The 23,458-nt window shown below is 41.9% G+C and overlaps 2 protein-coding genes across 3 annotated transcripts in view; one reads left to right on the top strand and one right to left on the bottom strand.

Moving 5' to 3' along the window:
* The window catches only part of LOC135557800 (serine/threonine-protein kinase PAK 5-like), a 132,545-nt gene extending 129,862 nt beyond the window's left edge, over positions 1-2,683 (top strand). For both annotated transcript variants that reach the window (XM_064991425.1, XM_064991424.1), the window contains exons 9-11: positions 407-532; positions 611-745; positions 861-2,683. In XM_064991425.1, coding sequence (XP_064847497.1) covers positions 407-532; positions 611-745; positions 861-1,016 — 417 coding nt within the window. In that variant the 3' untranslated portion in view covers positions 1,017-2,683. The remainder of the gene's footprint in view (positions 1-406; positions 533-610; positions 746-860) is intronic.
* A 5,536-nt stretch (positions 2,684-8,219) lies between these two features.
* LOC135557799 (lysosome-associated membrane glycoprotein 5-like) lies at positions 8,220-21,238 on the bottom strand. Its single transcript, XM_064991423.1, has 6 exons — positions 20,579-21,238; positions 18,899-19,077; positions 18,458-18,589; positions 18,134-18,227; positions 17,071-17,259; positions 8,220-9,544 (listed from the first exon to the last, which is right to left on the bottom strand). The coding sequence occupies exons 1-6, from the start codon at positions 20,634-20,636 to the stop codon at positions 9,366-9,368; spliced, it is 831 nt and encodes a 276-aa protein (XP_064847495.1). The 5' UTR covers positions 20,637-21,238; the 3' UTR covers positions 8,220-9,365.
* Positions 21,239-23,458: the final 2,220 nt, after the last annotated feature.

Genomic DNA, 23,458 nt, shown 5'->3' with positions numbered 1-23,458 from the left:
CTGACTGCAGGACTGGAGAGAGAGGAGAAACAATTCATAATCAATTAGCACCCAGTACCTATTAATTAAAGCCTGCCTAATGCCTCTTAACGAGCTGCTGGAACGTGATGGATGGTTGGCTAATTAAGGGATAATAGAAGCAGGATTAGAGTGGCTTATATGAAACCTCTTCAACCCCAGTTTCCCTTATAATTATTACATGGACAGAAGTTAAATATTAGAACATTTAGAAAATAAAGTTAATATTCATACCCAAAAATGTTTTCCGATAAAAAGGAAGCACACATCCAAAATGTAAAATCAATGAAGATAAAAATCTGTCATTTATATGTCCCCATGTACAAAAGTGTTCAGAAAATTCCCATAGATACACAGATGATCAACCAAATATGTTCTGTTCTCACAGATCAAGCTGTCGGACTTTGGCTTCTGCGCCCAAGTGTCCAAAGAGGTGCCCAAGAGGAAGTCTCTGGTGGGCACGCCCTACTGGATGGCACCAGAGGTCATCTCACGGTTACCCTACGGCACGGAGGTAAGGACACACATTGACAAGTATCACATTCAAACGTTTATTGTTGTGTATAATAGTAGCATTCACGCTGCCTGCTAGGTGGATATCTGGTCGCTGGGCATCATGGTGATAGAGATGATCGATGGGGAACCCCCGTACTTTAACGAACCCCCTCTACAGGCCATGAGGAGGATACGAGACAACCTGCCCCCACGGCTAAAGGAATCACACAAGGTCAGCAGGGCTAATCTATTTCATGACTGAATTGGCACATTTACAGAAATGTGGATTCATGTCAGTTATCCCCTAAGTCAAATAATGAGTCATGTGTTCCCTCTCTCTCTGTCAGGTATCGTCGGTGCTGAGGGCTTTCCTGGGCCTGATGTTGGTTAGAGAGCCGTCTCAGCGAGCCACAGCCCAGGAGCTGCTCCAGCACCCCTTCCTCAAGCTGTCGGGTCCCCCATCCTGCATCGTCCCCCTAATGAGGCACTACCGCCACCGCTGACCTGACCTCCCGCCACCAGGGCGGCGCTCCACACCTTGCCAAACAAACACACACCTGACCTGAGAGACTACGCCACTAAAACAAATGCTCACACCTGTAACCGTGCAGTAGTTTAGCTTGAGGAATTGTTTACAAAGAAAAGATTAAAGAAAAATGTGATATCCACTATTTTGAGAAACACTATATAAAGTTCAACACTGAAGTATAGGGAAATATACTGTAGGAGTCTCAGTCTTCTGTGGCCGACTTGCTGCCTGTCTTGGAGCCAAATGCAAAGAAGATTAGCCTCTTGGTTTGAACTCTTTGGATTCTCTAGGCTGTTAGACCAGTAGAGATTTGTAGGGTGGGTGGTCCAGGTGCAGTTTCCTCTCTTCTTGTCTGTAGGGTTATACTGTAGTAACCATTGACTAGAGCGTAGATGGTGTGAGGTGATTGGCTGAGACTGCCTGGCTGGCCGCCATGTTGAGGGACCCATGAGACATGCCAACCGCCCCAGATATGAGCAGTCGATCTCAGAACAATCAGGAAGCAGCGTTTGGTGATGTCATAGTGGGAGCGGTATGGGTGCGTCTTAGTCTGAATGGAAGACAGGCTGTTCTCCTATTGGTGGAATTAAACATCGCACTCTTCACTTCTCTCGTCTCACACTAATAGTGAAAATGTATTTTAGAGACAGTTTTTCTGTACAGTTTTGATAATTTGAAGTATTTTATTGTGTAGTAACTATTGGGATATGGGCAGTATTACATATAAATCAGAGTTTCTGCGAAGATATTTCTTACTGTTTATAATAATAATACATTTTTGATTAAGAATTTAGGAGATATCCCAAATAAACCAACTCTTAACTGTTACAAAAATAAACCTGAATATATTTATTATCCCACATTTGTAGAGAGAATCTCCATTGAGTTTGTAAAAACACGTAATGCCAGAATGTTGTATGCTGTTTTAAAGTTTGTATTTATTTTTTTCAATTGAAGGTTTATTTTTTGGTAGTGTGGCCTTTCTTTTTGATTTACATTTATAAATATCAACAGCCAGACAGACAGTGATATTGGTTATATCATACAAGCAATACCCCAAACGTATCTATCATCACCAATGTATTCATCTTTTGACAATGTAATTTAACACAAGTCACACATAGTACTGTTTGAGTGGATGGGCAGGAAGAGTTTATTTGAAACAGAGCCATTTTCTTTACCCATCACCACACTCCTATGAATTCAACACATACAAGACTGCTACAGCAATATCTGAGCTTCTCAGTCTGACACACACGGTGATAAAAGGTTTTATTTTCCACTCTCACACAACTTGGCTGTTATCTGTTTCTTATCTTACACACATACACACACACACACACACACACACACACACACACACACACACACACACACACACACACACACACACACAGGGACTGTGCCGCAATCTGATTCTCAGTTCAGATTGGACTAGAGAGCAGTGTAACCCCATATCATTTTTATCCATCATTCACTGTGATATGTAAATATGAACATGTGTGTGTGTTTGTGTGTGTGAGCTGGCTTATCCTTGACTACTATTGGGGGACTTGAATGGGTACTACTATCCATGGTGTTGCTTGTACAGTGATATTGCATGTTTGTTATCAGTGAAACTGGTTTTGATTAAAAAAGCTAATCAAAACATTGACAAGCGAAGCATGTTTCTCCACATTCTCACCTGTACAAACCCAGGGTTAATTTGAGGGCCTTTAAACACACAATCAGACATTTACAGGGTGAATGAATTCAAATATACATTCCTGCATGTAGACCTATACAGTAGAATCAAGAATAGTTCAATTCATTTCAAATAATTGCATATTTAATCCCCACAATTCACAATTCTAAAGGTTTATATTTGAAGTGAAATGTGGATTTTGGTGTGGGAGTCTTGCCCTGCAGGCGTATTGCTTCCTTTGTAGCTGCATTACTGTCCACTGTCCTGTGGTTCTGAATGTCAGATCTCAAGGTTCCCAATTCATCACTGTCCATGTTGCTGAAATGTCCTATCGCCGCTAGTTGCTTGCTTGTTTAGGCTACATCCCACTTTGCCCACACTACAGATGAACAAGAATTATGTTTGTTGTACATCCCTGATAACACCAAACCATGGATTTTAAATTGAATATGACCCAAAACATTCTTCAATGTTGGGCTAATAACGTTTAGCGGGACACTTCAGCGGACTCTGGTGTAGCAACAATAGCCTTGCCTCTGTAGTTAAAACAACTAAAGCACATGTGTCAAACTCATTCCACGGAGAGAAAGGGGGATACCAAGTCAGTTGTACAACGGAATGCATTCAACTGAAATGTGTCTTCCACATTTAACCCAACCCCTCTGAATCAGAGAGTTGTGAGGCCTCCCATAATCGACATCCACGTCTTCGGCGCCCGGGGAACAGTGGGTTAACTGCCTTGCTCAGGCAGAACGACAGATTTGTACAGTGAGGGAAAAAAGCATCTGATCCCCTGCTGATTTTGTACGTTTGCCCACTATAATTTTAATGGTAGGTTTATTTGAACAGTGAGAGACAGAAGAACAACAAAAAAATACAGAAAAACGCATGTCAAAAATGCTATAAATTGATTTGCATTTTAATGAGGGAAATAAGTATTTGACCCCTCTGCAAAACATTACTTAGTATTAGTACTTGGTGGAAAAACCCTTGTTGGCAATCACAGAGGTCAGACGTTTCTTGTAGCTGGCCACCAGGTTTGCACACATCTCAGGATTTTGTCCTTGCAGATCTTCTCCAAGTCATTAATGTGCTTCTTCTTGAGCCACTCCTTTATCGCCTTGGCCGTGTGTTTTGGGTCATTGTCATGCTGGAATACCCATCCACGGCCCATTTTCAATGCCCTGGCTGAGGGAAGGAGGTTCTCACCCAAGATTTGACAGTACATGGCCCCATCCATCGTCCCTTTGATGCGGTGAAGTTGTCCTGTCTCCTTAGCAGAAAAACACCCCCAGAGCATAATGTTTCCACCTCCATGTTTGACGGTGGGGATGATGTTCTTGGGGTCATAGGCAACATTCCTCCTCCTCCAAACACGGCGAGTTGAGTTGATGCCAAAGAGCTCCATTTTGGTCTCATCTGACCACAACATTTTCACCCAATTGTCCTCTGAATCATTCAGATGTTCATTGGCAAACTTCAGATGGGCATGTACAGTGGGGCAAAATGTATTTAGTCAGCCACGAATTGTGCAAGTTCTCCCAATTCAAAAGATGAGAGAGGCCTGGAATTTTCATCATAGGTACACAAACTATGACAGACAAAATGAGAAAAAAAATTGTACATTGTAGGGTTTTTAAGGAATTTATTTGCAAATTATGGTGTAAAATAAGTATTTGGTCAATAACACAAGTTTATCTCAATACTTTGTTATATACCCTTTGTTGGCAATGACAGAGGTCAAACGTTTTCTGTAAGTCTTCACAAGGTTTTCACACACTGTTGCTGCTATTTTGGCCCATTCCTCCATGCAGATCTCCTCTAGAGCAGTGATGTTTTGGGTCTGTTGCTGGGCAACACAGACTTTTAACTCCCTCCGAAGATTTTCTATGGGGTTGAGATCTGGAGACTGGCTAGGCCACTCCAGGACCATGAAATGCTTCTTACGAAGCCACTCCTTCGTTGCCCGGGCGGTGTGTTTGAGATCATTGTCATGCTGAAAGACCCAGCCACATTTCATCTTCAATGCCCTTGCTGATGGAAGGAGGTTTTCACTCAAAATCTCACGATACATGGCCCCATTCATTCTTTCCTTTACACGGATCAGTCGTCCAGGTCCCTTTGCAGAAAAACAGCCCCAGAGCATGATGTTTCCACCCCCATGCTTCACAGTAGGTATGGTGTTCTTTGGATGCAACTCAGCATTCTTTGTCCTCCAAACACGACGAGTTGAGTTCTATTTTGGTTTCATCTGACCATATGACATTCTCCCAATCTTCATCTGGATCATCCAAATGCTCTCTAGCAAACTTCAGACGGGCCTGGACATGTACTGGCAGAGGAACACGTCTGGCACTGCAGGATTTGAGTCCCTGGCGGCGTAGTGCGTTACTGATGGTAGGCTTTGTTACTTTGGTCCCAGCTCTCTGCAGGTCATTCAATAGGTCCCCCCGTGTGGTTCTGGGATTTTTGCTCACTGTTCTTGTGATCATTTTGAGCCCACGGGGTGAGATCTTGCGTGGAGCCCCAGATCGAGGGAGATTATCAGTGGTCTTGTATGTCTTCCATTTCCTAATAATTGCTCCCACAGTTGATTTCATCAAACCAAGCTGTTTACCTATTGCAGATTCAGTCTTCCCAGCCTGGTGCAGGTTTACAATTTTGTTTCTGGTGTCCTTTGACAGCTCTTTGGTCTTGGCCATAGTGGAGTTTGGAGTGTGACTGTTTGAGGTTGTGGACAGGTGTCTTTTATACTGATAACAAGTTCAAACAGGTGTCATTAATACAGGTAACGAGTGGAGGACAGAGGAGCCTCTTAAAGAAGAAGTTACAGGTCTGTGAGAGCCAGAAATCTTGCTTGTTTGTAGGTGACCAAATACTTATTTTCCACCGTAATTTGCAAATAAATTCATTAAAAATCCTACAATGTGATTTTCTAGATTTTTTTCTCTCATTTTGTCTGTCATAGTTGAAGTGTACCTATGATGAAAATTACAGGCCTTTCTCATCTTTTTAAGTGGGAGTATTTGCACAATTGGTGGCTGACTAAATACTTTTTTGCCCCACTGTATATGTGCTTTCTTGAGCAGGGGGACCTTGCGTAGTGTGTTACCAATTGTTTTCTTGGTGACTATGGTCCCAGCTGCCTTGAGATCATTGACAAGATCCTCCTGTGTAGTTCTGGGCTGATTCCTCACCGTTCTCATGATCATTGCAACTCCACGAGGTGAGATCTTGCATGGAGTCCCAGGCCGAGGGAGATTGACAGTTCTTTTGCGTTTCTTCCATTTGCGAATAATCGCACCAACTGTTGTCACCTTCTCACCAAGCTGCTTGGCGATGGTCTTGTAGCCCATTCCAGCCTTGTGTAGGTCTACAATCTTGTCCCTGACATCCTTGGAGAGCTCTTTGGTCCCTGTGCTCCTAATCTCAGCTCGTTACCTGTATGAAAGACACCTGGGAGCCAGAAATCTTTCTGATTGAGAGGGGGTCAAATACCTATTACCCTCATTAAAATGCAAATCAATTTATAACATTTTTGAAATGGATTTTCAGGATTCTTCTCAATGTTCAAATAAACCTACCATTAAAATTATAGACTGATCATTTCTTTGTCAGTGGGCAAAAGTACAAAATCAGCAGGGGATCAAATACTTATTTCTCTCACTGTATCTTTGTCAGCTCGGATTCGATCCAGCAACCTTTCGGGTACTGGCCCAACACTCTAACCACTAGGCTACCTGGGCTGAGACCATCCCTGTGAGTTTTCACTCCACCCTTGTACTTGATTGATGAATTAAGGTCACTGATTAGTAAGGAACTCCCTTTACCTGGTTGTCTAGGTCTTAATTGAAGGAAGATAAAAACCTGCAGACACGAGGCCCTCCATGGAAGGAGTTTGACACCCCTGAACTAAATGAACTGAAAGATGTATATATACACATCACATGACTAGACGATATATGAGGTCATAGCTTTCTCTCCTACTAGCTCTGTTCCTGTGTGGAACTATAATAGGATATTCATTTGGTTTGACCCAGGATAATAAAACTCATCTTTCACAGGAAGTCACCTTAACCACAGCTGTAAATAAACTAGCAGTGAACCAAACTAGGCCCACTGTGACTCTGGCCCTGATTGTACACCACCAGACCAACCAGATAACCACCCACGCTAATTCCCCCCTTCAACTGTCACCCATAAAACAGTAGAAAGACAATGGATTCTGTATAGGCTTTGTTTGTTCCTCACTGCTAAAAAGGGTAGGCGTAACAGGCCATTAGGCCTTTCTCTCACATCAATCTTCTCTTTGTGCCAGACTGGGTTCAAATGCCTTCTGTTGAATTTTTCTGTATTTAAAATTATTGTTTGGATAACCTTATTTACTATTTGTTACTTATTGATTTTTATTTTATTATTTCACTCTTCATGCAAAGCGCACTGCAAAGAACACCAGAAGAATTATTATTATTGTAATGTTTGTTTATGTGTCAATTAATCTCATAAGGGATGGGTTGCCAGCTGCTGATTTCATTCATTCATTAAAATGTCATTCATTCAGTCTGTGCAAAGTGACAAACCAAGGAAAGATGTATGGGACTTCAGAGCGAAACGAACACCAGGTAAAGGGCTCGGAGTTTGATGACTTGTGTCAGTGGTGACGTGATTCATGATGATGTCTGTGGTGTTCAAACAAGGAGGTGTGGATGCCACAGATGCTCCATTTATTTTCAATTTGACTTACTCATATCGCGTTTGTTCTGAAGGCCCAGAGTCATACGTCGAGATGAATACCCCATCTTCGCCTCGATGACTGGGCCATGCCACGCCCGACAGGAGCATTGATCACCCGGGCTCAGTCAACCGCTCCCGTGGAAGACTCATGGTTGGGACTTCAATTAGTATTATGAAAGTAACCCATCTCTTTTAGATTTTAAGTCCATTTAGTGTGACAATATTCCATGTTTTGTTTTCATGTTCTGTAACACAGGGCTACTGAAACTTGAAAAACAGGCCACTGAAATATATTTTACAACAGGCATACTTATCCAACAATCAGAGAAAATTAAAGTTGGAGGGCCAGTAGGAGGCACCCTTTCCCAATGCCCCAGGGCAGTGATTGGGGACATTGCCCTGCGTAGGTTGCCGTCTTTCAGGTGGGACATTAAACGGGTATCCTGACTCTGTGGTCATTAAAAGATCCCATGGCACTTATTGTAAGAGTAGGGGTGTTAACCCCGGTGTCCTGGCTAAATTCCCAAGCCATCCCTCATACCATCATGGTCACCTAATCATCCCCAGTTTACAATTGGCTCATTCATCCTCCCCTCTCTCTTGTAACTATTCCCCAGGTTGTTGCTGTAAATTAGAATGGGTTCTCAGTCAACTTACCTGGTAAAATAATGGTAAAATAAAAAACACAAAAGTTGTCCAAAAGTATAGCTAACCAGTTTAATATGGGCATACACAAAACAACGTGAAAACAGACCTACGCAGGTTTAGGACATCTCCTAGGAAATTTATTTCAGTGAACATTAAAGTTTGCATTAGCATAGTTCTTTCTGAAAATATTGTACATTTATTATTTTTGAAGCTTAAATATCGCACATTTCTTTCACAATGATACACTTTGTTCTTCTGACATTCTGATTGAAGATAAATTATTACATAATTTCTTTGCAAGTTTTTTACAGAACATGTTTTATTTGTTTTATTTACATATTTCATATTTTTTCTTGATATAATTCCATAAAATGAGATCTGGAAAAGGATCCATCAAACCAATGTAAATACACTGCCTGCAATTATTTATTTTTCATGATTTCTGAAGGTTGTTGAAACACCTCCACACAGCACAACACTCTCCACTTTCACAACTTGTTTTGCAGCATGTTCACAGGAAAGACAGAGAGAGACAGGGGATGGACAAACTGCAGGCTTCTCCACATAACCACGATTTATGGACACAAACAACAGAACACCATCTATGGGTGGAATGCTAACTGAAAAATCTCTGTGCGCAAATCAAATGTTGCGCAAGTCTCCAATTGACTTCAATGCATGGTTTTACTCAAAAGCATATCTCAAGTTAGCCATATTGCAAGTTAGGCCTCCATCAAGTTCTGGCATACTCTCCAATATATGGTGAAGTTCAGAGCAGGGGAAGTCACGTTGGTTTGACTTTGGAGAGGCAGGAGCGTTGCGGTTATAATTGTAGTCAATGATTGTTGTTCTAATGTCCAATCCTTGAATGGAGAGTGGTCATGTTGTCTTGATTTTATAGTATAGTGGTTGTAATGTCTTGAACATCACATTGTGCTTGTTTCAATGTCCTATTACCTTGAACATCACGTTGTGCTTGTTTCAATGTCCTATTACCTTGAACATCACGTTGTGCTTGTTTCAATGTCCTATTACCTTGAACATGGAGTTGTGCTTGTTTCAATGTCCTATTACCTTGAACATGAAGTTGTGCTTGTTTCAATGTCCTATTACCTTGAACATCACATTGTGCTTGTTTCAATGTCCTATTACCTTGAACATGGAGTTGTACTATTGTGATGATAATATCTGATTTCTTACATATTCCTCTTGACCAGGGAGATTTGTGGTACAGTGGCTGTTTAAATGTCCAGTTCCTTACATGTTGTTGTACATGGATCGGTCGCAAGGCAGCTGAGACTGAGTGGCAGCGGTCAGTTTAAGGTGGAAGTGGTAGACGGACAGTGTGATGACAATGATGAGGCCCAGGATGAAGCCCAGGATCAGAGGAAGAGTCTCCTCCAGCTGTTCCCTCTGGTCCGTGATGCACTTATAGGCTGCAGGTAGACACACACACACACACACGCACACACACACAACACATTCATGTGTGAATAGATTAGAACTGTGTGTGTGTGTGTGTGTGTGTGTGTGTGTGTTTGTGTATGTTTTTGTCTGTCTGTTGCCATGCAATGCCTTGCATTAAATCAACTGTCACTGATGTGTTCATGTGTCAAATAAGCTCAAAAGAGCATTCAAATACATGCTACCTACCCCTACACACACACACACACACACACACACACACACACACACACACACACACACACACACACACACACACACACACACACACACACACACACACACACACAGTTCTATCCACACATGTGCAACTAAAGCTACTGGCCTGCAACCCTAAACTCTAAACCGTAAACTCTAAACCCTAACCTTAACCCTAATCCTAACCTTAACTTTAACTAACTGGGAAATTAAACATGGGTTTGCTTGTCAGTCACATCCCTTAATTTTTTCCCATCCCCACAGTGAGAAGGTTCTCCTTTACGAGAGAGCATTAACGTGACATCACTGATTAATAACAGGTCAAATGTCAACATTTAATGATATGAGGTCAAAATGTCCCAGAAACAGAGTCTCACTGGTCTCTAAATTAGAAAGAGTCACATTTAAGGGCAGTCAGGGCCATAACAGTCAGGGCCTTAAAATAATTTTGTTCATATTAGCTAAGTGATCTGTATTTTTACATGTACTGTAAATTAATTCCTGGATCATAGGATGTATTTACTCGATTGTTTACGTCATCATTGGTGGACTGCTCTCTGGTGGTTAGCGGATCTTACAGAATGTGTGCCAGATGAAAAGCTTCTGTATACCACGGGTTAATAAACACTATAGTTGAAGGGTACTGTAGCAAAAAACAGTGTAGTTTACTGCCGTCCAGGGAGAGAAGCATGATCGCCTGTAGAGGTCACAGTATAGAATTGTCGTGACGTGACTATCATTAATGTGATGACTGCTATTCATCAAATAATTACCTCCAAAGTTAAATTATTACTTGATTAAATACATTATGAAACAATTGATTCCTTAGTAATTTGGGGCACCACGGGAAAAGTTTATTTAATGAGTTATTGTTTCCCGAATTAACTCAAGAATATATCAATATCATACCAGTCATCATTCAATTATTTTCTCATATCAGTCTCATTCTGAACGTCACAAATATCTTAATCCGCAAGAACACTAGCCTCAGTGATGAATCAGCAATACACAAATTGGCTTAACTATTTATTTACTAACTAACTAACTAAATGATCACACAGAAACACAGAAACATACACGGTATAGGTTATCAATTACTAACATAATGCACATGAAAAGTCCCTAGTGGACTAAACCGATATGATGACCTATTACACAATGGAAAGGGGTGGGGAAAGATAAAGAGCAGGATAGACAAAGAAAGTGGACTTATCGTACATACATTTGGAAACTATGCTCACCGCAAATATGAATATTTAGCACCCTAACAATCGCTCATTCGGATTAGAAGTGAAACATATATTTAAGTGTAGATGTCTTTCTCTGATGTCTTTCTGTTGAAATCACTCTATCCGTCTACGGCAAGTAGTTCGATGTAAGTCTCTGGTTGTCCACCAGAGGTCACAATGTCCTTAGTTGTAGGCTTCTTTGTCGCTGAATGTTCGTTAGAATATACATCAGAGGTGTACCATGCGGTGTTCACAGGGATCTGTACTTCCCTCTGTTTTTTATGCATAGATACCTCAGAGGTACCTGTGATGGTGAGAGAGATCTGTTCTTCCCTCTCGTCTTGGTCAATTGTCCTAGACTACTTTACATACCAGCTGCAGACTGGGAATGTATTGGTCTAGTCTTCAACTTATTTTTTTTATTTTTTCTCTCTAAAGGATTGGATCAGCTTAATATTGCGGAAAGATTGTTGCTTCCATCAATGTAATTGTCTGCATCATTTCCAACCCCCCATATATTTTTGGGGGCTAAATATATATATCCATATACAGTGGGCTCCAAAATTAATGGCACCCCTGACTGGCAATACTTAAAAAAATATAAACAATATAATTATAAAGATAAACTCAAAATACCAACATGCGAGAAATACTGTACTTTATTAATGTTTCAATGGAACCAACCAAAATCATTCAATTATTTAATACAAAATAAATTTAACCAAAATCAAGGTTTCATAATTATTGGCACTCCTCATTTAGTACTTAGTGCAACCACCTCTGGCAAGGATAACAGCATGGAGTCTTTTCCTGTAATGTTTGACAAGGTTAAGGAACACATTTGGAGGGATTTTGGATCATTCCTTTATGCAGATCCTTTCAAGATCCTTCACATTCTTGGGTTTGCGCTTATCAACTGCCCCTCTTCAACTCAGCCCACAGGTTTTTGATTGGATTGAGGTCTGGCGACTGACATGGCCACGGCAGAACATTGATTTTGTTCTCACAGAACCATTTCTGTGTGGATCTTGAGGTATGTTTCAGGTCATTGTCTTGTTGGAAGGACCACCTAGGGCCAAGTCCCAGTCTTCTGCCAGGGGAAACCAGATTGTCAGCCAGAATTGCCTGATACTTGGTAGAATTCATTATGCCATCAATCTTAACCAGTGCCCCTGGACCTCTGGAATTAAAACAGCCCCAAAACATCACTGACCCCCCTCCATATTTCACCGTGGGTATGAGGTGCCTCTCCTTGTATGCATCTGTTTCGACGCCAAACATGCTGATGCTGTAAAACGTTCCATTTTGGTCTCATCTGACCAGAGCACCTTCTTCCAGTCATAAATTAAATGACGTTTGGCAAACTCTAAGCGCTTGCGTCTGTGTCTTGGGGTCAGAGAGGGCTTTCTTCTGGCAACGCTTCCAAAGAGCCTGTGGGGTGGTATCTGATGGTGCTTTTTGAGACCTGGTGACCCCAAGACACCACCAAGGCCTGCAATTCTTTCACAGTGATTCTTGGGGATTTAGTTGCTTCTCTCACCATCCTTTTCCCTATCCTGGGGGGCAAAATGCATTTGCGTCCTCCACCCATGAGGTTTTCAACTGTTCCATATCTTTTGAATTTTCTAATAATTGCCCTGACAGTGCTCAGTGGTATATTCAATCGTTTGTGGATTTTCTTGTAGCCATTACCAGATTTCTGAAGGTCTATGACCATCTGTCTCTTTTGAACTGCTAGTTCTTCTGTTTTCTTCATGGTGTTGGATGACAGTGGGATATTGCATGTGTGTTACCTCATTTTTATATCCTAGTGAAACAGGAAGTGATGTAATGGCTCAATATAGTTCCTTAAGACTTAGATAAACTTAAATAAGTGGAATTTAATTTGTGGTTTAATTTTGGTAGATGCTATTTACAATAATCTCTAAGGGTGCCATTAATTGTGAAACCTTTATTTGGAGGACATTGATTTTTAACTAAATCAATAAATAATTTTGGTTGGGTCCATTGAAACATTAATAAAGTACAGTATTTCTCACATGTTGGTATTTTGAGATTATCTCTATATTTCCTCTTGGAACTCCCCATCCCGGATCCGGGATCGTGACTAAAGCCTCAGGCTCATTAGCATAACGCAACGTTAACGATTTCTGAAAATCGCAAATAAAATGAAAATAATGCGTCTGCTCTCAAGCTTAGCCTTTTCTTAACAACACTGTCATCTCAGATTTTCAAAATATGCTTTTGAACCATAGAAATTGACTAATTTGTGTAAGAGTATGCAAAGCTAGCATAGCATTTTGAGTAGCATTTAGCACGCAACATTTTCACAAAAACCAGATAACCAAATAAATAAAATCATTTACCTTTGAAGAGCTTCTGATGTTTTCAATGAGGAGACTCTCAGTTACATACCAAATGCGCAGTTTTTCCTGAAAGCGTCTGTGTGTAGGAGAAATCGTTCCGTTTTCTACATTGCGTCTGGCTACCGAAACGAACCGAAAATTCAGTCACCTACAACGTGAAACTTTTTCCGGATTAACTACATAATATCGACCGAAACATGGCAAACGTTGTTTGGAATCAATCCTCAAGGTGTTTTTTCACATATCTCTTCATTGATATGCAGTTCGTGGAAGCTTGCTTTCCTCTCTGTATCCCATGGAAAAATACTGGCAGCTGTCTTTTGCGCACCAATTTCGGCGCAGGACACCGGGCGGACACCTGGTAAATGTGGTCTCTTATGGTCAATCTTCCAATGATCTGCCTACAAATACGTCACAATGCTGTTGACACCTTGGGGAAACGACAGAAAGGGCAGGCTCATTCCTCTCGCATTCACAGCCATATAAGGAGACAATGGAAAACAGAGCCTCAAAAATCCTGCTCATTTCCTGGATGCCGTCTCATCTTGGTTTTGCCTGAAGCTCACGTTCTAGGGCACGCACAGAAAATATCTTGGTAGTTCTGGACACGTCAGAGTGTTTTCTTTCGAAAGCTATCAATTATATGCATAGTCGAGCATCTTTTTGTGACAAAATATCTTGTTTAAAACGGGAACGTTTGTCATCCAAAAATGAAATAGCGCCCCCAGAGCATCAACAGGTTAAGCATTGTTTGTGCATTGCCAGTCAGGGGTGCCAGTCATTTTGGAGCCCACTGTACATATGCATATATATACATACACATACCTATATAGACATACATACTTTTTCTTTTGAATAAACCTTTATTATTCCCCCCAAACCCTACCACCCCTCCCCCAATCGGAGTAAACTAATAAACAACAACACTTAGACCTCAACTTCTTCAACTTATTTAATTGTCAAGAGTTTCAGAGGGTCTTAATATTTTCTGGTCTTGTAGTTTTAACCATTTTGTGACGTCCAGGTTACACCATCCACCTGCTTGGTCTAATATGTTAATTCTTCCGCGAGTCCTTTTAAGCACTCTGGTCGGAAAGGTGGTTCCATCATGTTGACACAACGTCTGTGCTCACATGGGCGTGGTTACGGACTTGGCCCAGGTTTATATGAAAAGCAGTTATTTCATTTAGAAGGATAAAATCATTTTTCTATCTTTTCAAAAGTATTCTTATACTTAATCATTTGTTTTATACAACATTTAGAAGCAAATCTGATCACTAGGACGTGTACACTTTCAGAGTTATAGTTATCTTGTAATACAGTCTTTCTGATCATTTTAATGATATCACAAAATATACATACATTTTCCATATTATATCTCATAATTCCCAACATTTGGATATTGAAATATATTGTCCCAATGTTCATTGTTTGATGTTTGAAGTTTTGGCAAAGTCTCTCTGTTGTAACTAAAGTATTTTTAACTTCTCCGTACTGCAGTGCAAGAGAGAGAAAGTTTACAACCGGCGTTAAGTCATAAAACCATCCCAACTCCCCTCGGGGGGTTTGAGCTATCTGCCCTGCCATGTGCCAAGCTGATCTGGCGCCTCTGATCCTCACCCAGGAGAGAGAGTCATGACAGAACTATAGAACTAAAGTCTAAAGTCTGCATTGAGGACAGGGATATAACTACAGCAATAAAGTCCTAATGACCTCTCTCGCTTTCTCCTCTACTCTCTTTCCTCTCTTTCATCCTCCCTCCATCCCTCTCTGCAGCTCTGCTCTTCAATAAGCAGTAACATCCCCCAGCCCCCAGAGAGAGAGAAGGGTGAGGGAGAGGGAGATGAAGGGAGCAGGGAGAGTGCAGTTTGTAGGGGTTGTGAGATAACTTCTCCAATACTACTTTACGGCAAACTGTCATCACCATCATCCTCACTAGTGTCAGATCTCTCCTCAAGATGACAAACTTTTTGATACTGGGATATACATTTGAGATGTGTAAAACATTTGCAAATTGAGGGGAGTACTACTGTAGGTTGTTGTTCTATTTGTATCGTCACTGAACATGGCTGTATGACGTTAGAGTTTCAGTCTGTACCTTCACTGAACATGGCTGTATGACGTTAGAATTACAGTCTGTACCTTCACTGAACATGGCTGTATGACGTTAGGATTACAGTCTGTACCTTCACTGAACATGGCTGTATGACGTTAGGGTTAGAGTCTGTACCTTCACTGAACATGGCTGTATGACGTTAGGGTTACAGTTTGTACCTTCATTGAACATGGCTGTATGACGTTAGGGTTAGAATCTGTACCTTCATTGAACATGGCTGTATGACGTTAGGGTTTCAGTCTGTACCTTCACTGAACATGGCTGTATGATGTTAGGGTAAGAGTCTGTACCTTCACTGAACATGGCTGTATGACATTATGGTTAGAGTCTGTACCTTCACTGAACATGGCTGTATGACGTTAGGGTTAGAGTCTGTACCTTCACTGAACATGGCTGCATGATGTTAGGGTTAGAGTCTGTACCTTAACTGAACTTGGCTGTATGACGTTAGAGTTCGAATTACAGTTAGTTAAACTAGAGTTAGTTTGGGTTACAGTCTGTACCTTCACTGAACATGGCTGTATGACGTTAGAGTTACAGTCTGTACCTTCACTGAACATGGCTGTATGACGTTAGGGTTAGAGTCTGTACCTTCACTGAACCTGGCTGTATGACGTTAGGGTTTCAGTCTGTACCTTCACTGAACATGGCTGTATGACGTTAGGGTTAGAGTCTGTACCTTCACTGAACATGGCTGTATGACGTTAGGGTTAGAGTCTGTACCTTCACTGAACATGGCTGTATGACGTTAGGGTTAGAGTCTGTACCTTCACTGAACATGGCTGTATGACGTTAGGGTTAGAATCTGTACCTTCACTGAACATGGCTGTATGACGTTAGGGTTAGAGTCTGTACCTTCACTGAACATGGCTGTATGACGTTAGGGTTAGAGTCTGTACCTTCACTGAACATGGCTGTATGACATTAGGGTTAGAGTCTGTACCTTCACTGAACATGGCTGTATGACGTTAGGGTTTCAGTCTGTACCTTCACTGAACATGGCTGTATGACGTTAGGGTTAGAGTCTGTACCTTCACTGAACATGGTTGTATGACATTAGGGTTAGAGTCTGTACCTTCACTGAACATGGCTGTATGACATTAGGGTTAGAATCTGTACCTTCACTGAACATGGCTGTATGACGTTAGGGTTAGAATCTGTACCTTCACTGAACATGGCTGTATGACGTTTGGGTTAGAGTCTGCACCTTCACTGAACATGGCTGTATGACGTTAGGGTTTGAGTCTGTACCTTCACTGAACATGGCTGTATGACGTTAGGGTTTCAGTCTGTACCTTCACTGAACATGGCTGTATGACGTTAGGGTTAGAGTCTGTACCTTCACTGAACATGGCTGCATGATGTTAGGGTTAGAGTCTGTACCTTAACTGAACTTGGCTGTATGACGTTAGAGTTCGAATTACAGTTAGTTAAACTAGAGTTAGTTTGGGTTACAGTCTGTACCTTCACTGAACATGGCTGTATGACGTTAGAGTTACAGTCTGTACCTTCACTGAACATGGCTGTATGACGTTAGAGTTCGAATTACAGTTAGTTAAACTACAGTTAGTTAAGGTTAGAGTCTGTACCTTCACTGAACATGAAATCTGAGTTGATGTCGAAGGGCTGGATCTGGACGTCACTTATGGCAACAGTCACTCCCTTCTGGTGGTCACTGGAGATGAGGGTGAGTGTCTGCTTAGCCTCACAGACATATGAGCGGCCAGCAGGGGTCTCTAAAGCTGACAAATGGTGGGTGCTGGCTGTGTGCTTCCCAGCTGTATGGAGAGAAGGAATAGGAGGATACAGTACATGAGGAGACATATTACATGAGTAGGTACGTACAAACACACACACAAGCATGCATTTCATACAGAGAAACACAAAAACACGTCTTTAATAGAAGTTGGTTACAGAAATGTGTAGGCCTATAGGCTACACAATATCGAAATAAAAGTCTATATAGCCTATTCAGCAAATAGTTGTGAAATATTTAGGAATAAGTATTGAAATGTTAAAACCTCTTAAGTATAAAACCTCTATGTACAAGGGGTATAGGAATCCCTGTGTTTTTACAAACACATAAAACGGCCACTGCGATAGACACACTATTAGCGTGTACAGAAAAAAGGGTGACCTACAGTATAATCAAAACGTGCTTTGATGAAAATCCAGAAAAAAATGCAATGTTTGCTTTCAATAACTCCGTTTTCAACTTTACTCCAGCCTGTCCCATCATGAGTTTTAAAATGTGGATTAATATTGAATCCAAAAATGGTGCGGTCAGGGTAGGCTACGTGAATGTAGCCTATATTAGTTAATTTAATTTATAATCAATGCTTCTCATTAAGTCATGATCCTCAATAAGTCATGACGGCTATTAAATGAATGAGTTTATAATATATCTAATCGAAATGACTGCAATAAATCAGAAGTGACCAAAGAAATATTCAGAAGGAACATCATAATAATAATAATGTTTTGTAGAAAGAAAATTGAAAAAATACAAATTAAATTTGGAAATATCCAAAGGCCCATGTGAATTGTCTATCTTTATTGTATCAGTTTAGTACAAATGTGAAATATTTTTTTCAATGAAACCATACCGCAAAACAAACAGAAATTGCTGAGTGGGTTACAATTGCTACTCACGGTTGTATGGGTTGAGGAAATGCGTTTTCTCCGAGGTGTCATAAACGAACTGCACTTTGCTAATTTTCCACACATGTCCCTTGCCACTGATTTCCTGCAACACACACACACACACACACACACGATCATTCCCTGCTTTCCAATAATTTTTTTTTTACCATCTTCACCAGCAGCAGAACATTATGCCTGGCTGTTATGTGTAGGCGATGTTACCCAAACAGAGTTTTTACAAGAATTCCACAGGGGGTAAAAGCACTTAAGGATTTGGGGTCATTGTAAATCGCATCCGCTTGCCCACTGACTGTTTCATAGTAGCGGACAAACCTTGACGAAGTAGATGCGGAGTGTGTAGGCGTTATCATTCCACGAGATGTGTATATGGGCGTCCTGGCTCCCGCATTTCCCCTCTATGTCTGCCCCGCGAGGCAGAGACAGATACGCATTCTCCGTGATAAGCTGCAAAGAACAGAACAGATCATTCAGTCGTGTATGGTTCATTGTGTCGATCAGACACTTGTTTTATTCTCAGTAGACTACTCTTCTATGAATTGTTTCACACTGGTACGCTGTTGCAACAGCCCAGTACAGTGTTTCCAAAAGATCTGCACATCATTTTACGCACAGGCCAAAGTGCGTAATACCGTGGCATGGGTGTCCTTGTGTCTGAATGAGAGCAAATTGTTACATACAGAAATGGGACAGTGTGTCACTGTCAGTTCAAGTTGATAGACAGACGAAGTCTGACAGGTCGGAGTCGTGTCTTACATCTATTCCGTTGAGCGCGAGGACATCGAAGGGGACCGTGAAGCGGACAGCGAACTCGACCATGAGGCAGGTGGTCCCATTCTCTCGGACCACGAATATATCTTTATCCGGGTTGGTGGACAGACCGGAGAGGTTCTCTCCCTCCTGCTCGGCGGTGACCGTAAACCTGACCATGATCGCTGAACACAGGGAAATATAGAGTCATGTCAGCAGTGTAGAGTACAGTGGGAATAGAGTGGCAAATCAATAACAGTTTATTTTGTTTTCTAGCGTCAACTATATTCCAATTAATATGCTTAAAAACTTCTACATGATTGGTGGGTCCCCCACGGACGGTTGAGCTAAGGTAGGCGAATGCGATTAGCATGAGGTTGTAAGTAACAAGAATATTTCCCAGGACATGGACATATCTGATATTGGCAGAAATATTACATTATTGTTAATCTAACTGCGCTGTCCAATTTACAGTAGCTATTACAGTGAAATAATACCATGCTATTGTTTGAGGAGAGTGCAGTTATGAACTTAAAAAGTGATTAATAACCCAATTAGGAACATTTGGGCAGTCTTGATACAACATATTGAACAGAAATACAATGGTTCATTTGATGAGTCTAAAACTTTGTGCGCACACTGCTGCCATCTACTGGCCACAATCTAAATTGCGCCGGGGCTGGAATAATACATTATGGCCTTTCTCCTGCACTTCAAAGATGATGGTACAATTATTTTTATCTTTTACCAGATCTAATATGTTATATTCTCCTACATACATTTCACATTTCCACAAACTTCAGTGTTTCTCCTTTCAAATGGTATCAAGAATATGCATATCCTTGCTTCAGGTCCTGAGCTACAGGCAGTTAGACTTGGGTGCCATTTTATGCGAAAATTGAAAAAAAGGGTCCGATCCTTAAGAGTATTTATTAACATGTGAGATCAGCAGATGGAACAGAATAAAATAGAATCTATATTAAATAGAATAATTAACTACTTTATTTTCAGTCAATGATGGTTGGAAAGAATGGGTTTTACTGTCAATGATGTTGCAGACTGAATAATTAGTGCTTGACATGCAAACATGCATGATCAGCAAACCCAGTGTGCCCAAAAACTCAAAGATTAGGCTCAAAGGGACTTATCTTCTCCCAAAAGACAACGGACCGATCATTTAACGAATCTTCTCTTGAGTATATTTGCCCACTCGGATGTAAAACAATACACAGCTACATGACACGGTTGTAAGATACCTCTTCGATCTCAAGTGAGTGAGTTACTCGTCCCCTGCATGCCTTAGCGACATGGGCAGCACATAGGGACGCCCATATCGGTGAGTCTAATGCTCTAATAATGACAAGCACGTGACTCTTTTTCTCATAAAGCGCTTTTCAGCTTTTCACCGCACTGACGTCAAAACAGGTGGCTGTGCCTCTACGCACAAACTCAATAGGAATTTATCTTTCTCTCTCACACACACACACAGAAACGCACGCGCGCGCGCACACACACACAAAGACAGACAGACACGCAGGCTGCAGTGTGCAGTCACGACCGAAATGTCGTATAAAACACACACACACAAAGACACACACACACAAAGACAAAGAGACACGTAGGTTGCAGCGTGCAGTCACGACCAAAATATCGTATGCCACACACATACACACACACACAGCTTACCGAACAAACACAGTAGAACTCCAGCAGTGTCCAAGGTGCTGAATCTGAGCTGCTCCATTGCACTGCTGAAATGGATAAATGGCTGGCAGCCTTGAAGTGAACCCGCAAAGAGAGAGCGAGAGAGAAAAAGACAAAAGAGAGAGCGGGAGGTAGAAAGAGAGAGAGGAGGGATACAGCTGCTCAGTGTCTCGTAGTCACGATCATCGCGAATGCAGCAAATCTCCAGGTGAATGTGAGAGTTCGCATCTGGTTTGCTGCGTATTAAAATGTCACGGCTGTTTCGTTAACTGCTATCTAAACAAATTGTACAGCTTAATTAAGACTCTCTCCTCTCTCTAAATTCAGACGATGAGAGAGCTTTTGGTGAGCGTCACCGGCGGCGAAGCAGAGTTTCCCTGCACATACTAAGACAGACAGGGAGCCGGAAACGACGCTCTGCGTGACTCAGGCGATTCGCTGTGGGGAAGAAGTTAAGTTTCTCTCCCGAAGTTAGTTTCCTTCAAAAAGCTTCGTAGCAGCAACCACAGCTAGTCAGTCCCGCAATGCTGCTGTTTCCATCTCTGTGATTGCAGCTGAGGTGTGTGCTACCACCTCTTCGCTCCTTCTGGGCAGGTTGCAGTTGATGTGGTGTGTGTGCTCGTGGATGGCAGTCTGGCGACGTGCTCTCCCACACACACAACGGAGTGTGAACTCAGTCTTGAGAACACCGGGCAGTGCGTGTGCAAGTGTCCGCTCTCTCACACCTTTGTCATAGACATTGTGCATACTACAGCTTAAATACACACCCTTGACTTTTGTGTGTCTATGATTCTAATGATTTTAAACGGTAATAAACACACGGCACGAATGAATATGTGTGATGTGTCAGATGATGTTGTATCTCTTGTAATTTGGCAATAGCGGACATTGCCAGTGTATGCCACGCACTCAGAAAATAATAGCTGATCGGGTCAAAACTGTCTGTCAACCGTTTCAGCTCTGACACCTCTATACTCATGTCACCTCTACCCCCCCCCCTCCTTCACATTGTTTCCACAAACATAGGCAATAAATAATACATGAAATAACCATAGCGCAGTATAAAGGTGATAGCTTTCTCAGTAGACTTTCCAGAATGACCCAGTATTCTGACGTCAAGGTTATATGAAGATTTCACAACTTACAAAGAAGCTTGACATTGAGGAAACACACACACACACTTTCCTCCTCCAAAGAACACAAACACTTTCCATTTAGAAATACCAACGATGATTTATTAATTCATCTTAATATTTCACAATTCAAGAATGTAACTGAAATAGAAATGCAATCCATGAAAACAATTTAAAGAAATGACATGTATAGTATTGATATTTCACAACCGATATGAGTAGCTATGAAAGTGATGTTCTTCAAAGTAAATGTACATCATCTTTACAGTAGCACAGGAATCCTATTTGTGCTGCATGAGGTTTCCGGGTGGATCTGCCTTTGCGTTTGTCCCGCCCCCTTCCCAACACTAGTGTGTGCAGGTATTTGTTCCAGCCCAAGGCAGAACTAACACACCTGATTCAACTCATCTCCTATAGTCCTTAATCTAGAATCACAATTAGGCACGTTTAATAAAATGTGTTAGTAGTGTTGGAATAAAAGAAGTGGGGGGGGGGAAGCCTTCACACACCGCAACTCTCCAAAAGGACATTTGGCTATTACGCATGATCCTCAGAGAAATACTGTTTAAGAGGAATGGGCCGTTTTAAAATTGAAGTCAAACTCGCATTTCACTGCACTGATACTGTCAATGCTGGGCTTGCTACCCACCTGCGGGTGTCTTGTGCTCAGCGGGAACGTCTCTGAACGCGGCATTCCTCGCGGTGAACCTGAGGCGGGATCTCCTCCACACGCGCCCCCCTGCGCCTCCTTCCCGCTCTGTTTAAACGCGGGGAATGTAAACCTCCGAAACAGTTTGTTGCCCAATACCGTGAACGTCGTTGAGGAGTTGGTGACAGGTGGTGTAAAATCTGGAATTTCGGTGTTGGCCGTCGGTGAAACGTTTCTCCACATAGTTTTGGTTTTGTGTAAAGGCATTTTCGAACGGTCAGGGGGTGCAGGACTGAGGATGCTTGTGGGCAAACTGCACCTTTTCTGGTAGTAGCTCTCGTCAAATCTCCTCACACTAAAGGCAGGTCCTGTTTTCAGTTTGACATCATCCCATTCGTCTTTGCCTTTGTTGCCTGTGATAGGAGTTAGTAGAACACCAAGACGAGAGGATGAAGAGGCTATTGGCGCAGATATTGACACGCAGCTTTTGGTGGTTTTGAGGTTGTTTTTGGCCGGCCGGGGCGAATATAGAACTGACATGTGATTTAGATGCTCAGATCCTCTGGTAAGAGGAGGCAAGTGATTGTCGGAGCTGGTGAACTTTTCCCCAAGTTTGGTGATGACACAGATTGTTTTCGGGTTTGGGCAGGTCTGGAAGTTGTTAGATCGAGGAGGGGGTTTGGGGGTGAGAACACCCGAGAAAACCAGCTCCTGTGGGAATGTGGGGATGTCAATCTCTCTCTCAAACTCCTCAATGGAATCCATTGACTGTAATCGACTCTTTAAGATCAAAGAATTTCTTCTGCGACCCGAACGCCTCGGGAGCCATGTCCCGTCCACTGCTGTCAAGCTGTTGCTTTGGGGACAGGCCTGGAGAACGTCTGGTGTCTTAATTGGATCCAATAACTTTCTCTCCAACTTTTCCTCATTTACGTTACAATCCGAGCTGACGTGGGAATGACCATCTTTCTGACCTCCAACGTCATTTTCACGGGTTTTCTTTGAGTTACTGGTAAGCGCATAAAAACAGTCTGTGTGGCCGAGAAGCTTTGCTACCTCCACTGCCGAGTTACCAACGTT

This window comes from Oncorhynchus masou, chromosome 16 (assembly GCF_036934945.1).
Source record: "Oncorhynchus masou masou isolate Uvic2021 chromosome 16, UVic_Omas_1.1, whole genome shotgun sequence".
In the NCBI taxonomy this organism is placed as follows: Eukaryota; Metazoa; Chordata; class Actinopteri; order Salmoniformes; family Salmonidae; genus Oncorhynchus; species Oncorhynchus masou.
Note: the sequence above shows the minus strand (reverse complement) of the source record. Positions and strands in the feature narration are given on the sequence as shown.

Excerpts from the sequence above, each read along its gene's own strand:
- LOC135557799 (XM_064991423.1), bottom strand. The coding sequence starts at position 20,636 with ATGGAGCAGCTCAGATTCAGCACCTTGGACACTGCTGGAGTTCTACTG. Across the intron at positions 18,590-18,898 it reads TCGCGCTCAACGGAATAGAT|CTTATCACGGAGAATGCGTA; the intron begins GTAAGACACGAC and ends TGTTCTTTGCAG. Across the intron at positions 9,545-17,070 it reads AGATTTCATGTTCAGTGAAG|CCTATAAGTGCATCACGGAC; the intron begins GTACAGACTCTA and ends GTCTACCTGCAG.